At 31.7% G+C, this 14522-nt stretch overlaps 2 protein-coding genes across 2 annotated transcripts in view; one reads left to right on the forward strand and one right to left on the reverse strand.

Moving 5' to 3' along the window:
• LOC106469338 (carnitine O-palmitoyltransferase 1, muscle isoform-like) overlaps positions 1-3793 on the forward strand; it is a 66093-nt gene extending 62300 nt beyond the window's left edge. Inside the window, exon 23 of the mRNA XM_022397835.1 lies at positions 203-3793. Within this exon, the coding sequence (XP_022253543.1) occupies positions 203-274 (72 nt within the window). The 3' untranslated portion in view covers positions 275-3793. The remainder of the gene's footprint in view (positions 1-202) is intronic.
• A 5653-nt stretch (positions 3794-9446) lies between these two features.
• Positions 9447-14522, reverse strand: part of LOC106469340 (outer dense fiber protein 3-B-like) — a 17790-nt gene continuing 12714 nt past the window's right edge. The window contains exons 4-7 of the mRNA XM_022397834.1: positions 13540-13798; positions 11362-11394; positions 10795-10887; positions 9447-10201 (exon numbers count right to left, since the gene is read on the reverse strand). Of these exons, the coding sequence (XP_022253542.1) occupies positions 10801-10887; positions 11362-11394; positions 13540-13798 (379 nt within the window). The 3' untranslated portion in view covers positions 9447-10201; positions 10795-10800. The remainder of the gene's footprint in view (positions 10202-10794; positions 10888-11361; positions 11395-13539; positions 13799-14522) is intronic.

Genomic DNA, 14522 nt, shown 5'->3' on the forward strand with positions numbered 1-14522 from the left:
CAAGCACAAAATGGTTACGAGTTTGTCACATTGACCAACCCTGTATTGAAAGAGTTAACTTAAGGTTATTAGTTTGTTAGTTTAAGGGCACCAGTGATAAGACCAGAACATCCATATTGTATTGATTTCTGTATAAACATGTTTGTAATAAACTGTATATAGAAGGAAGTATATTGATAAATTTATTTTTTCGTCCGATCAGGACTCCCAACGGTTTTCTCGACAGATAGAAAAAGCCATGGCAGATATGAAAGGTCTCATCGATTGTCAGTAGTGAAGTTTTTTTCTAACTAAAGTATGAAATTTGAATATTTTTTTTCTAGATAATGGAGTCTAAGAATCTTGGAATATGACAGTCAAGTATTAAAAAAAATCTGAAAAAAATGGTTATTTTGTTATGAGGAAAACTACATTGTTGTCTTTTTAGGAAATTTTATCAAAGAAAATTTGTTAGAAGGAGCTTCTGAATACTACTCCATTTTTGTGTGTGTCTTGAATTGTATAATATGAGCAGTACTTTGAAAATTTTTGATTGATATTTTGTGTTCATTGTAAAGTTTTAGATTTAAGATAGATTGAATTATATATATTTGACTGTAAAGTGGATTGTGGATATTTTTTGATTTTGCAGTTTACGGCAGTTTAGAATATTTTAAGCCCATCTATTTGATTTGAAGTTTTAAACTTATAGATAGATTTTTTTTTTACAAACTTTTAAAAAACTTAACATTTTCTTTACATTTTTTTGAATACATCGTGAAATGTGTGATTTAAAATTATAAGTAGTTTTTTTCACAAGGTTTTGAGAAACTTGAAGTTGTGTGACATTCATTTTCCCCCTTTTAAATATGTCATGATGAAATTTAACATTTGACCACAAGTGTACAAAGAAGTGTACTGCTTAGACTGGACCTCATTTGTTCCATAACAAGCACAAGGCTGAGGAAAGTATTGTAGGGTTTGATATAAGGTCCTTCACAAATAACCTAATTGTGAATTTTTTCCACCCTAAAATATTTACTATAGATATTTTAGTCAGGTAAAGAAAATTTACAATTAATTTACTACCTAGTTTAAACAAAGTTTTGCTCATTTGATGCATTACAGGAAATGTTTTAAGATGTTTCTTTGCAGTTTAATGCATCCTGCAAGTGTTGGGTACTGTAGAATGAGGAGGGGGTTAAAATTACTCACTACATATAGTAGACTCGTGTCTGTGTATGAAATTATTATTTCATTTTTGGTAACTAACTACCTAGAAGAGCAAAAAAATAGAATATTTTTTATTTGTTTTTAGAATGAATATTTTTTTTAAATATGTGTTAAACACAAATCAGTAACAAAGAAAAACTTGTATTTATTTTTATGTGGTTAGGATTTAAAGATGGACAGCTAGAAATTTGTTAAACTGTTCATATAATTATACCTCACTGTTTAGTTGATCGTAAATCTTTAATTAAAGCTTTTACATTAATTTGTTTTAGTTAAAAGAAAACTTTGCTTTAAAGTATTACAAATATATTTCTTGTGATACTGAAAAATAATTTAATAAAGAAGTATTCATACAGCCGTGGGTTTTCTCAACCCCAATGACTTGCTTTTGAATGATTTCTACTTCTTATGTCATTTTGGTATACCTTAATGTCAGTTGTGTTCTTTTCAGTATGCAGAATATGACCCCTCTTATGTTTATAAGAAAGGTAAAAAAAAATAAGTTTCTGTATTTGTGTATCTACATTATTTTGAAATATTGTTAGACCAACTTTTTTTAGTTTTACTTTTGAAAACACTGTTTGTCTGAAAAGATGAATTTATACAGTAAAAGGAGACGTGTGGTAAACAATTACAAGATTGAACTTCATAACCAAAGCATATATTTTTTATTTCTCACCTTTCCTTGTTATTGATAGTTGAGATTTCAGTCCACTGAGGTTTCCGTGGGCTCTTGAACTCCTGAAAAATATCTTAATTTCATTTTCAGTAAAAAAATCCCAATCTTCAAGCTTAATTTAAAAAAAAAAGGTTATCTATTGGTATTGGGTTTGTTCCTATTTTGTATCGGCCATTGTGAATCTCGTGCCTTATGAGACAGCAGGCATATCTCATAAACAATAATTCAAGTTTAGGCACTAAGAGTACTGGAAATTTGAGTAGAGATCATGGAAATAGTGGCTTTTTTTCGTGAAATCTAAACAATCTTAGATAAAGTTAAATGTTTCTTTTATGGTGTAAACTAGTAAAATAGTTTTCTTGTTAAAAAATATGCTTTGTTTATTGGCTGTATTAAACTGGAACATAAGAGTTCATTGTTTGTTAATTCAGGTTTTAAATGCCAGTAAGTAACTCACTACCTTATAAGCTTAGTTAAGTCGACTCTTAGGGAAAGGCAAACTTCAGCACTTTTGAGAAGTTTTGTATTCTTACATTCGTGTTGTATTTAAAATGTGTAGGATCACGCTAAGAATAAAAACTACGAAGTATTAGAAGTTACCGACATTATGATGTCTTAGAAAGCATAGCTTACAATATTTTTTGCTAGATTAACCGTGTTAGAACAAACTGTGTTGAGTGAAAAATGAGTATTTGATAAAACAGGTGGCATCAGTTCTTATGTTGTACCTAATATGAATTCTGTAACAGATTTCTATAAACCTATTGCTTCATAGAATATTATTTTTGTAAAGTTACCACGAGGTTGACAAAGGTTTTCATACCGTTTTCCTTATGTTTCTTGATGGGTATTTTTGTAACAACACTTCGAATATGTAGGATCATCAAAGGGAGGATTGTTATATGTTGGTTTGTTGTTTGACATTAGAGATGTTTAGGACTGGTTTAAATTTGGTTGAAAGGATTCTGTTTTTATTGAGAATTTGAAGATCCAGTGGTTGTGATTTACTATTAAACACATAAACTGTTAGTAGCTTTAAATTTTACATATTTGAATTATAATTATCTTATATAATACCACTGATTTTCAGAATTGTGACAATGAATTTCTTGAAATACTGGAAGTTACTGTATAAATTGAATCGAGGATGTCATATTTCTGTACTGTTTAAAATTGTCTAATGTTGTGTTATTGAACCCAGTTAATTTTTTATGACACCAATAACAGTAATATGTCTTCAGTAATACTTGAAACTATGTATACGTTTTTCTAAAATTTTTTTTTACTCGGAATACAGTGTGATTTTACCTTGTTCTAGTATTAGACTTGAGTCTTGGTTGCAGAGAAAGGTGATACTCTTGTCCCAAATGTGCTGTGGAATTTCTCAAGCTTCCAGTCAGACAAGTGACCATAAAAGCTAGATATTAAATGATTCCACATTTGAACTTTTTATGTTTAAACAGGTATTTTGGAGTTCTTTGTATTAAACATTAATTTAAAATGAGCACTGTATAACTCTTAAGAACAAGGTGACTCTATCTGTTGAGGACCCCTCCAGTGGCTGAGTGGTAAGACTGAAGGCTTTTAATGCTAAAAATTGGGTTTCTATACTCGTGGTGGGCACAGCATAGGTAGCCCATTGTGCAGCTTTATGCTTAACAACAAATAAACAAGTGTCTGTTGAGGTATAAAAGTTATTTACTATTTTAAAATACTTTTGTTAATTAATTTTTTTGGGGGGAGGCTTTTAACATACCAGACTTCACTTAGACACTTGTAAAAGACTATTGGACTGCTTAACTATATCTGAAATATCAATTTTTAAGACAAGTGTATGATTAAATAAAAAGGAATTTCTTATTTGTGTTGAATACTTACTTAACAATGCAAGTACTACCATGATTAATTGTTGGTACTCAACATTCACATGGTAGTACCTGCATTGTTAAGTTGTTACTCAACATTCACAATCATGGTAGTACCTGCATTGTTAAGTTGTTACTCAACATTCACAATCATGGTAGTACCTGCATTGTTAAGTTGTTACTCAACATTCACAATCATGGTAGTACCTGCATTGTTAAGTTGTTACTCAACATTCACAATTATGGTAGTACCTGCATTGTTAAGTTGGTACTCAACATTCACAATTATGGTAGTACTTGCATTGTTATGTTGGTACTCAACATTCACAATTATGGTAGTACTTGCATTGTTATGGTAGTACTTGCATTGTTAAGTTGGTACTCAACATTCACAATCATGGTAGTACCTGCATTGTTAAGTTGTTACTCAACATTCACAATTATGGTAGTATTTACATTGTTAAGTTGGTACTCAACATTCACAATCATGGTAGTACCTGCATTGTTAAGTTGGTACTCAACATTCACAATTAATCATGGTAGTACCTGCATTGTTAAGTTGGTACTCAACATTCACAATCATGGTAGTACTTGCATTGTTAAGTTGGTACTCAACATTCACAATTATGATTGTGAATGTTGAGTGCCAACTTAACAATGTAAATACTACCATAATTGTGAATGTTGAGTGCCAACTTAACAATGCAAGTACTACTATAATTGTGAATGTTGAGTACCAACTTAACAATGCAAGTACTACCATGATTAATTGTGAATGTTGAGTACCAACTTAACAATGCAAGTACTACCATGATTGTGAATGTTGAGTGCCAACTTAACAATGCAGGTACTACCATGATTGTGAATGCACATCAATGCAATTGTTTCATATCTGTATAAACAAAGAAATATATATATATGTATAGGTATGTTTGTCTGTGTTTATATGTAATATATATGAATAAAGAGACTGTTTAAACTGTATACCGTGTATTGTATTGTTATAATGAAACTGGAGTCATCTAAAGCGATGTTTCTAAATCTTCCATTATAAAGCAAGAATCAAATCCTACTTTTGATTAATGTAGTCTAAACGTTGGTGATGGGTGGGTGGTGTTGACCAGCTGCCTTCCCTCTAGTAGCAGATAATCCTCAAGTAGGTTTGTGCAAAATTCAGCAAAGAAACAAATTGAAATTGAATGTGTTTATATCCGTATTTTCTTTGTTAAAAGGATCAACACTTTTCAGTTGGGCATGGCTTATGTTTACTGTCCTGGATTATGAAACATGGCAAAATTACACAACTTTCATTTGGGATTGAGAGTGTGTGGATTGGGATTGTGACCAATGATTGGAGCAATGCAAAAATAGGAGGTGGGTGGCTTTGACTAACTTCCTTCCACGTGTTTTGTCAGTTCAAAATTATGGATGTTTAGTGCATGTAGCCTTCATAAAACAATGCATAAATATCTTAAGGTATGGTTGTCTTCCATCTATACCTCCTTTAACAGTTTTTAGGAAAGGTTTTCTATATTCATTCAACTGTAAGTGACCTAATCCTTAGTGAAACTGTTACGTGGATAGTTGTATTAAACGTGTCACCTCACCGAAGACACTCTGGTGACACACCAAAGCATTAACATTTACAATTGTTTGGAAGTGTTACCTGAGAATACTAATCAGTCAACAATATATCTGTATTGTTAAAAAAAATTGTATATGCTATTATCAGTCAACAATATCTGTCATGGCATTGTTTTAGAAGAATTTCATGGGGATTTAAAGTATCAGTCAACAGTATCTGTCAGGGCATTATTTTAGAAGAATTGCATGGGGAATTATAAGTTATCAGTCAACAATATTGTTTAGAAGTTACTTGAATGAGGTGCTCTTATCTAGCGACAGTTGCAATATAAGTGAGGCACACCCTGCTGGGAATTAATTAATTATTGGGCCTGGATAATAATAATAACATCCAAAAGATGTCGCTGTCTGCAATCATATATTACCCATTGTAGAAACAAACTATATTAAATACAAAAGTAATAGTATCTTCATTTTACAGCAACAATGAATTAGATCTCAACACTGAAATAAATTTTATAGGTTACTAGTGGGTCTAGGAATATAATGAAGGCAGGGTATTAGCGATGATAAAGCAGGATCTCACTGCAGAGAAAAAAGAATGTCGTCTGTGAAATATGCCTTAAAGACATTTTAAATAAGAGTGTACTTTATTAACCCAGAAAGGCCCAGCATGGTCAGGTGGTTAGGGCACTCGACTCGCAATCTGAGGCGGTCAATCCCACTATTCGTTGGTAAAAGAGTAGCCCAAGAGTTAGCGGTGGGTGGTGATGACTAGCTGCCTTCCCTCTAGTCTCACACTGTTAAATTAGGGACGGCTAGCGCAGATAGCCCTCGTGTAGCTTTGCGCGAAATTCAAAAACAAACAAACAAACAATTAACCCAGAATTTAAAAGATGGGAAGTGGGGTGGTGATTTCGTAAAACGTAACCAACATGGTGATCATTTTACCTGGTGAGAACCACTGCTGGGACTCTCAGCGTTTGAAAAGTCGAGTTAGTATAAGTAGACAAATTTTATTAAGTAGCTGGAACGTTCTAATTTTATTAAAAGTGATTTAATTTTGGTATTTATAGAGCGTAGGTGTTGCAACTTACTCTTATAGAACTGAGACACCGTAAAGAGAAGGCAGCTGGAGAGCAGTATTCACCGTCAACTATTGGGTAGTCTAACCACTACAGTTATAGGTTAATGTAAAACGTGTATCTTGTTTATTTGTTTGCTTATACAATACACAGCTTTAAAACAACATTTTTGTCCGAACCGAGATAAATCAAAAAGTTTAAATAAGACTAGAGGCGTCGCTAGGCGCTGGCTCGCGAGGCCCGTGCCTCGAATTCCCAGTCGGTGTCTTTGACAAATTAGGATAGAAAACGATGATCGATATTATAATCCGGAACGCCGAAAATTCCCGAATCTTTTTTAAGCCACCTAGCGACGTGTCTGCATGTAAAAATCTTTTTAAATCACCTAGCAACGTGTCTGCATGTAAAAAAACATGAGTATCTTCAAGTTATTCGTTATTTCTGTCCCTTGGTGGGACAGCGGTACGTTTATTAACTTATAACGCTAAAATCCGGGGTTCGATTCCTTGCGGTGGGTACAGCAAATAGTTCAACGTGGTCTTGTTTTAAAATAAACAGACAAACAGTCCTCATTTATTTGGTGGCTATTTTACCTGCGATACTTCTCTCCCGGACTACCTAAGGGTTTATTGTTCGCAACCCGTTTCTACAAAAAGTGCCCCGTACTTTGGGGCCGTGGCATAAAAGTTGGGGTCAAATTGATCAGACAGGAGTAGCCCAAGAGTTGGCGGTGGGTGCTGCTTTCCTTCTGTAGTATCAGTTCAAAATTTGGATTGGCTATACGCAGTTAGCACTCGAATAGCTTTGCGCGAAATTCCAGAAAAACCAAAACTACTTAGAAAGGCATAACTGCATTTCAGCTTCAACATTGATAAGAAATTTATATTTTAATATAATATTTGAAGGTATAAATAATAGGACCCTCGTCTCGTTGCTGCCAGTTTTAAAATATTTTTTTTATTTCATGTAATTGTTAACGTTTTATTTTATTTCATTATTTTCGGTACTTACGCGTACCATTAAAAAAATTACAGAAATATGTAGAATTTTTGTTCTATTTCTGTATAAGCTCCAGTTGCTTTCAAGATCGTCGATAGTTTTACGACGATGCTACAAACTGAACTGATTCAACCATCAAAGCTGGGTGCTTAGGCTTAAATTAATGCAAGAATGATCATATACGAGCCATTTCAAATTCTTACGAAATATAAAGCATTAGTTGCCAGTTACGCTACTGGAATATATAGTGGTATGATGTTAAACTGTTGTAGCTGTAAGTAGACTCGCCCATTTGGTGAAAGGCCTAAACTATCCCTGACATGACGTCATTTAAGAAGTTACGAATTTTAGGTATGTAGTTCTAGAATTTATTCTAACGTCACAGTTTTTGTTTTCTTTATCTCTCTATACCAATAATCGCTTTTATTAACGTTGTTGTAACTTTTCTACTGTGCCAATACGGTTTTCTTTCTCTTTTACTGGCTGCGTGACAAACGGAATCTTTCAAATTTTAAGGCTTAAAAAATGTTGCTTTCGAGACGGCAAAATACTCGACGTAACAGATTAACTGGTGTTTCACGTATGATCAAACAGGCTAAGCTCAAAGGAAACAAACAAACAAACGTTTATTAAATCAAAGTCAATTTAATCGTTACATGATTCACAGTAATAAAACGATAAATGAAAATAGTGCTAACTTTAAGATACTTTCCCATTAAAAATCCAACACCAATATTGAATACTACAGACAGCACACAAGAATATCACAGATGGTTCGAACCCAGACAATTTTCCCACGTGAATTTAAAACATTGAACGTTATTTCATACTAAAATTAATAAAAATCAGTAAAACTTGCTAATTTATAAATCATTTTAGTCTGTTAAATACGTTTAACAACGGCTCGAGTATCTACCAAAATGTTAATTGAATATTTGTAACTTAAACAAATGAATATAAATTAAAACTCTCAAGAGATTGCGCAACTAACTCAAATAGCATGAATGGAAAAAAAAGTTAGGAACATTTTACTCGAGCCTCTTGTCATATAATTATTTTTCGTAGCTTTAACTTAGTTATTTTAAAATGGCGATGAAGCTTATAAATATCTCTGAACTTAAAAATATTAAAGTCTGATTATTTACAAAGTATTACTGCATTTAAATCAACATAGGATAGCAATTTGTAAACATATTTCTTTTATTTTCATGAGCAAAGTATTCGTTAATTTTAGTATAACAACAGTGAGAAGATTAATAAAATAATATTTGTTAATAATAATTATTTTCAAGATAAAAATAAAGATAGATAAACAGTTATCGTGATGATGAATAAGAATAACTGAAATTAGAAAAAGAAATATTTGAATATCAACTAAGTAATAATAAAACAAGTTCAGGATCAACATATAAGCAAAAAAAGATTAAGCAAAATTATCTAACATTTTATAACATTACTTATAAAGACAATGTATAAAAAGTGTGTCTACAGTAAACTACACCTACAGAAAAAAACAACAACAAACATCATATCCACTTGAAGGACCTTATCTCTTATATAGATAAAAATCTTTGTTATTTAGTTCATAGAAATTCTGGATATTTAAAATTGTATCAAAAATATAAGAAAAATAGATATCCATAGAATTTTAGCCCATTTGTTTTCTTGATACGATTTTTACATACTCTGATGTGACGTCATATAGCCCTGGTGGTGGGATGTTTAGTTTGCCTTTGTGGTTAAATACTACTATTAAAAACGTTTATTAAACAAATGTTTCCTCTGAATTATTGATTACTTACCCAATCACTGTAATTCTTACATAATTTGTGTCTTCCGATTTTTTTTTATATTTATCATTATCTGGTATGTTTAAGATGATAAATGAATATTATTTATTATTATTATGTAATCTGTTTAAGGTAATAAAATAATAATATATATTATTATCTAGTCTGTTTAAGGTAATAAAATAATAATATTTATTATTATCTAGTCTGTTTAAGGTAATGAAATAATAACATATATTATTATCTAGTCTGTTTAAGGTAATGAAATAATAATATTTATTATTATCTAGTCTGTTTAAGGTAATGAAATAATAATATTTATTATTATCTAGTCTGTTTAAGGTAATGTTTGCCTACCAACGGTTTAGTAGAAGAAGTTTCCATCAATATTTTATGTTAATATTCATCTTACCTCGATTTTAGATATTATAATCAATAGATAACAATGTTAAGACAAAATTCACTAATTCTTTTACGTTTTAAACTGTTTTAATAAATATATGTATACTTATTTGCGCGTATAAACCATGATTTTGTTTTCTAATATTTACTTTTACAGGATAAAAGACACTTGATTATTCATGTAAAGAAACAAAAAAAATTGTTTTTTTGACAACGTTTTGCTTGAAATTGTGGGAAGGTGTTACATTGTGTCATCTTGAATATATTTCAAAATACACGTCGTATGATACAATGCAGATTGCTTTCGTTAAAACCAATATAGATCAATAAATCGATTACTCACATTTCTATAATAAGTAGCTCTTATTATTATCAATCCCAAAGAAAAGGGCACTATTTAAATTCAATTTAAAGCATTTATTAAAAAAATAAAGATTTAGTATTCCTGAAAACACTAAGGTGGAAATATCTGAAGCGACTAGTCGCTTCGTGGAATTAAGATCACAAGCATCTGACTTAGGATGCATAGGGAGAATGACGAATTCCAAAGCTGTAGGCCGGAGTTTGCTGGGAGACAACGCACACCTGAGGGTGAAGGAAAAAGAGGTTTACTTTATGCCAGAATAATCGATAGTCCGGTTTACTTGGTACAAAATGATGTGAAATAAATCACGTAATTTTATTTAAAATTTAGAACATTCGTTTATAGTTTTTTTTAGTCTTTTTGGACTCACTGAGTCCCCAAGCTTGAAAATAAAATAATCATAATTCAGTACATCAAGGAAAATAATCAGACGTATGTTTTACCTAACAAGTTCACCTTGAAAAACCTTGTACGAAACTAAATTTAAAGAGAAACTAATTTTTATAAAAACTATTTCCTAGAGGTTTTGCTTCAGTGTATTTTAACTTTTTTGGAATGCTCTTCTAAAATTCGTTTTAAAAAAAAAGGGTTGAAATTAGCTTTCAAATATTTGTAAACATTAACAACAAATTTTAATCTGGAGCTCTTATGAAAAACAAAATATTATTATTGTTTTTTTTTTATTTGATCAAACCATTTACAAACTTTAAAGCACTTCTGCTTATAATCATTTTCACTGTTGACGAACAAATAAGGATTTGTTTTGGAAATGGTACAACAGATATTAACTTCATGGGTAAAGGCCTAATCCTACCTTCCCTTAGGAAGAACTGGTAAATGTGGCGACATATTGGCTATGTTTGATTCCAAAACTATGACGTGGTGAATTCTGTTTGTTCATCCACACCTACACAAGCGGGAGGTAAAACATGGAAAACCAGGTTGAAAATTTGGTGGGCGAGGTTAATATTTGAACGAGATAATTGTGTTCAGTTATACAGAGCTAAAAAATTAAATCAAACAAAATAATAATTCTTTAACTTAAAGCAATTGCTGGATGTTTACTTTTTTATTCCTTTTTTGTTTTCGTTCTTGTGTAAACGATAAATTTAATGACGTAAATTCTGATAAAAAGGTTAGCACACAAAAGATACAATGAATTTCAAAAAGGACCCAAAACTCGAGCGCTCAGGAGAATAAAGGCTACTGAAGAAGAACAGATAACTATTGGAAAGCGCACGAGTTTTGGGTATTTTTTGAAATATAATGATATATAGAAACGGTGACCCAAAATTTAATATAAGCATTTATTGAGATATTCTAAAGTACCTCAGTATATTTTATGATAAAGAAATGTTAGGACTGAAAAATGGTCACCCACCTTTTCAGGGGAGAAAGCTCCGGGGCCAGGCACCTAAAAAAATAAGTTTCTATATAAATATATGGGATTAAAAAATAAGTTTCTACATAAATATATGGGATTAAAAAATAAGTTTCTACATAAATATATGGGATTAAAAAATAAGTTTCTAGATAAATATATGGGATTAAAAAATAAGTTTCTATATAAATATATGGGATTAAAAAATAAGTTTCTATATAAATATATGGGATTAGTTTTCTTTGAACTATATATATTCTTCTCCAATATAATGAAAGAGAGACTACTGGTATAAATTAAATGATTTTACATTTGGAAATCAGATAATTTTAATTTCGTTCTACTCAGTTAACTTGAAATTTAATAGCTTTAGAAGTTACTTAATTCATTTTTTGTCTATCTCTGTAATTTTGACTAACTTAAACCGTTGCTTCACTATGACTAAGAATGTTTCGAAGCGTGTTGTTTCTGTATACTTTAAACCTGAAGTTAATTTTTTCTTTAACTTGGTAAGGTATTTATTGAAAAAGTTAAAGTTTAAATACTTAAACAGTAAAGCTTGCTTGACGTTCTTGTTATAAAGTTCGCAAGTCCAAGATGCACAGGGGATTTTGACTTCCTTTCTTACCCTCATAGTTTTGTGTTTAAATTGAATTTTTTCGGCTAGAAACATATTTACCATCATAAACTTTAAAGTAAATTTATGTGCCCTCTATCTCTGTTTTACTGAACTTCAAAATTTCTGATAACTTTAATATTAATAGAAAAATTTAATTCACCACAGATTAGTGGCTTTTATTTACAGATACGACTATCTGATAGTATAGACGTAAAATGTTCTTCGAATATTTTCATTTCTTCTTTTCTGATATCGGTGCCTCCTATCAGCGGTTTTCTGATATCGGTGCCTCCTAGCTAAGCTGTTTTCTGATATCGGTGCCTCCTATCAGTGGTTTTCTTACTTATGGATTAAATTGTTGCAGTGTATGTTACCATGAGCCGTTCAATAAATCCTTTAAATATCCAAGATAATACGCCATCCTGTGGTGTTTAACACTTCGTCAAAGTTTTTGCTTTTACGGATTTGTTGTTTTTAAGTACCAGTGAAAAAGTTCGACTGGTTTTGGAATATCGTAGATGATACATTAACCCTTTGATTCACTCAGAAAAGATAAATATATTCTCGGTTTTCTAGAAGTATTTTTTGTATGATTTTCTAAACAGCAGTGTCTGATAACTTGTACTTTGTATAGGTCCAAACCAGTACAATGTTAATGGAAAAGACGTCACTCTTCCTCATTCCCCTTCTTATTCCATGGGAGCGAAATTAAACCACGAGAAAATCAACGATGTAAGTATAACACTGCATCTTACTGGTTGAATGACGACTCAGACGATAGAATTAAGTTGGGGAAAAGGGGGAAGATTCAGCTTAGCTAGGAGGCACTGATATCATAAAAACACTTGGCTAGGAGGCACTGATAAAAAGAAAATCGCTTAGCTAGGAGGTACTGATAAAAAGAAAACCGCTTGGCTAGGAGGCACTGATAAAAAGGAAACCGCTTAGCTAGGAGACACTGATATCAGAAAACCGCTTGGCTAGGAGGCACTGATATCAAAAAACACTTAGCCATGAGGCACTGATAAAAGAAAACCGCTTAGCTAGGAGGCACTGATAAAAAGAAAATCGCTTGGCTAGGAGGCACTGATATCAGAAAACCGCTTGGCTAGGAGGCACTGATAAAAAGAAAACCGCTTAGTTAGGAGGCACTGATATCAGAAAACCGCTTGGCTAGGAGGCACTGATATCAGAAAACCGCTTAGCTAGGAGGCAGAAAGAGAAACTCATGAGTATCTTATATTTTTCTTGCGCCCTCTGTAGGACGGATGGAAAGTAAACAATCATCTTGAGGGATCCTCTACTTCCATTTGTTCCAATCCATCATGGTGTCTTCCTCTTTAACACCGCACGTTTTCTCTAATGGTGTCAAATCATATATTTTGTTGTTGTTCTTTTAGTCGTTTCCCTTCGATCTGACTACGTTACCAGTGTAATTTCAATAAGTTACAAATTTAATTAAAACACCACGTTGGTGTTAATAACATACAAAACCAAAGCAATGGGCTTTTAATTAAACGTTGCCAATATGGAATTAAGCCCCTTGTTAAAGGACGAACATTCAACTTACCAGGAAAATTATCTTTTTTGTGTTCCTTTAATTTCGCTCCGAACGAAAAACTGGGAGAACCATTTAGAACTGTTTTATCGCAATTTTCTGGAGTGTAAGCACCAGGGGCAGGAGTTTTAAATTTTTCGGGCTCCTTCATTCTTCCAGATATTGAAGGTGCGGGCACCGTTTCCTTTCCTTTCTCAGAAATTCCAGAAATTTCGTAAGTTCCTGGACCCGGAGTGTAATCCTTTCTCTTTTCTTCAACCCTACCACAAGAACATAGAGATTTTTAAACATAGGTGGCGCTTTAATATATAGCCATACGAAGTAAAACGAATACCAATTAAAAAGTACCACATTACTAGTACTTTCATATGATCTTAATAAAACAACTTGTCTGATAACGTTAAAAATTAAACGATTTTTTAAATTATTATAATCGCATGAAGAAAAACAACGACCCACGAAAAATGTACTCTGTAAATGTAAAGTACCTTGAAATGGAAACATTGACTGTTTAACAACAATTATAGATTTTGTAGTATAGCTATATATATATATGATAAGACAAACTGATTATTTACAATTGTTTTCGAACATAAGAACTGATGTATGAAACGAAAACAAAACTTATACGTGTGATGAAACCATATTATTTACAATACAGACGCTAATGTAGTAGAAATTGAAGCCAAGAGTAATGACATTTTTATATCAGAGTTATATATTGCACCCAAGTGTTTCCACTAGTTAATCTTCAGTTTGTTATTATTATTTAAAAGTTTATGGATTAAAAAAAAGAAAGTAAAACAAAACTAGTGCCATCTAGTTTTGAAATAAGTAAGTTTATTGTGACTCTCGCTATTAATTACTTAGTTATTTTCTCTCAAACTGTTCAAAACGATAAAACTCCGTGTATAATAGTCTAATATTTATGAGCCAACGTTTATAGTAAATGATGAAAATATTATTTTTAAAGTGTGTGGAAAC

This window comes from Limulus polyphemus, unplaced genomic scaffold (assembly GCF_000517525.1).
Source record: "Limulus polyphemus unplaced genomic scaffold, Limulus_polyphemus-2.1.2 Scaffold3431, whole genome shotgun sequence".
In the NCBI taxonomy this organism is placed as follows: domain Eukaryota; kingdom Metazoa; phylum Arthropoda; class Merostomata; order Xiphosura; family Limulidae; genus Limulus; species Limulus polyphemus.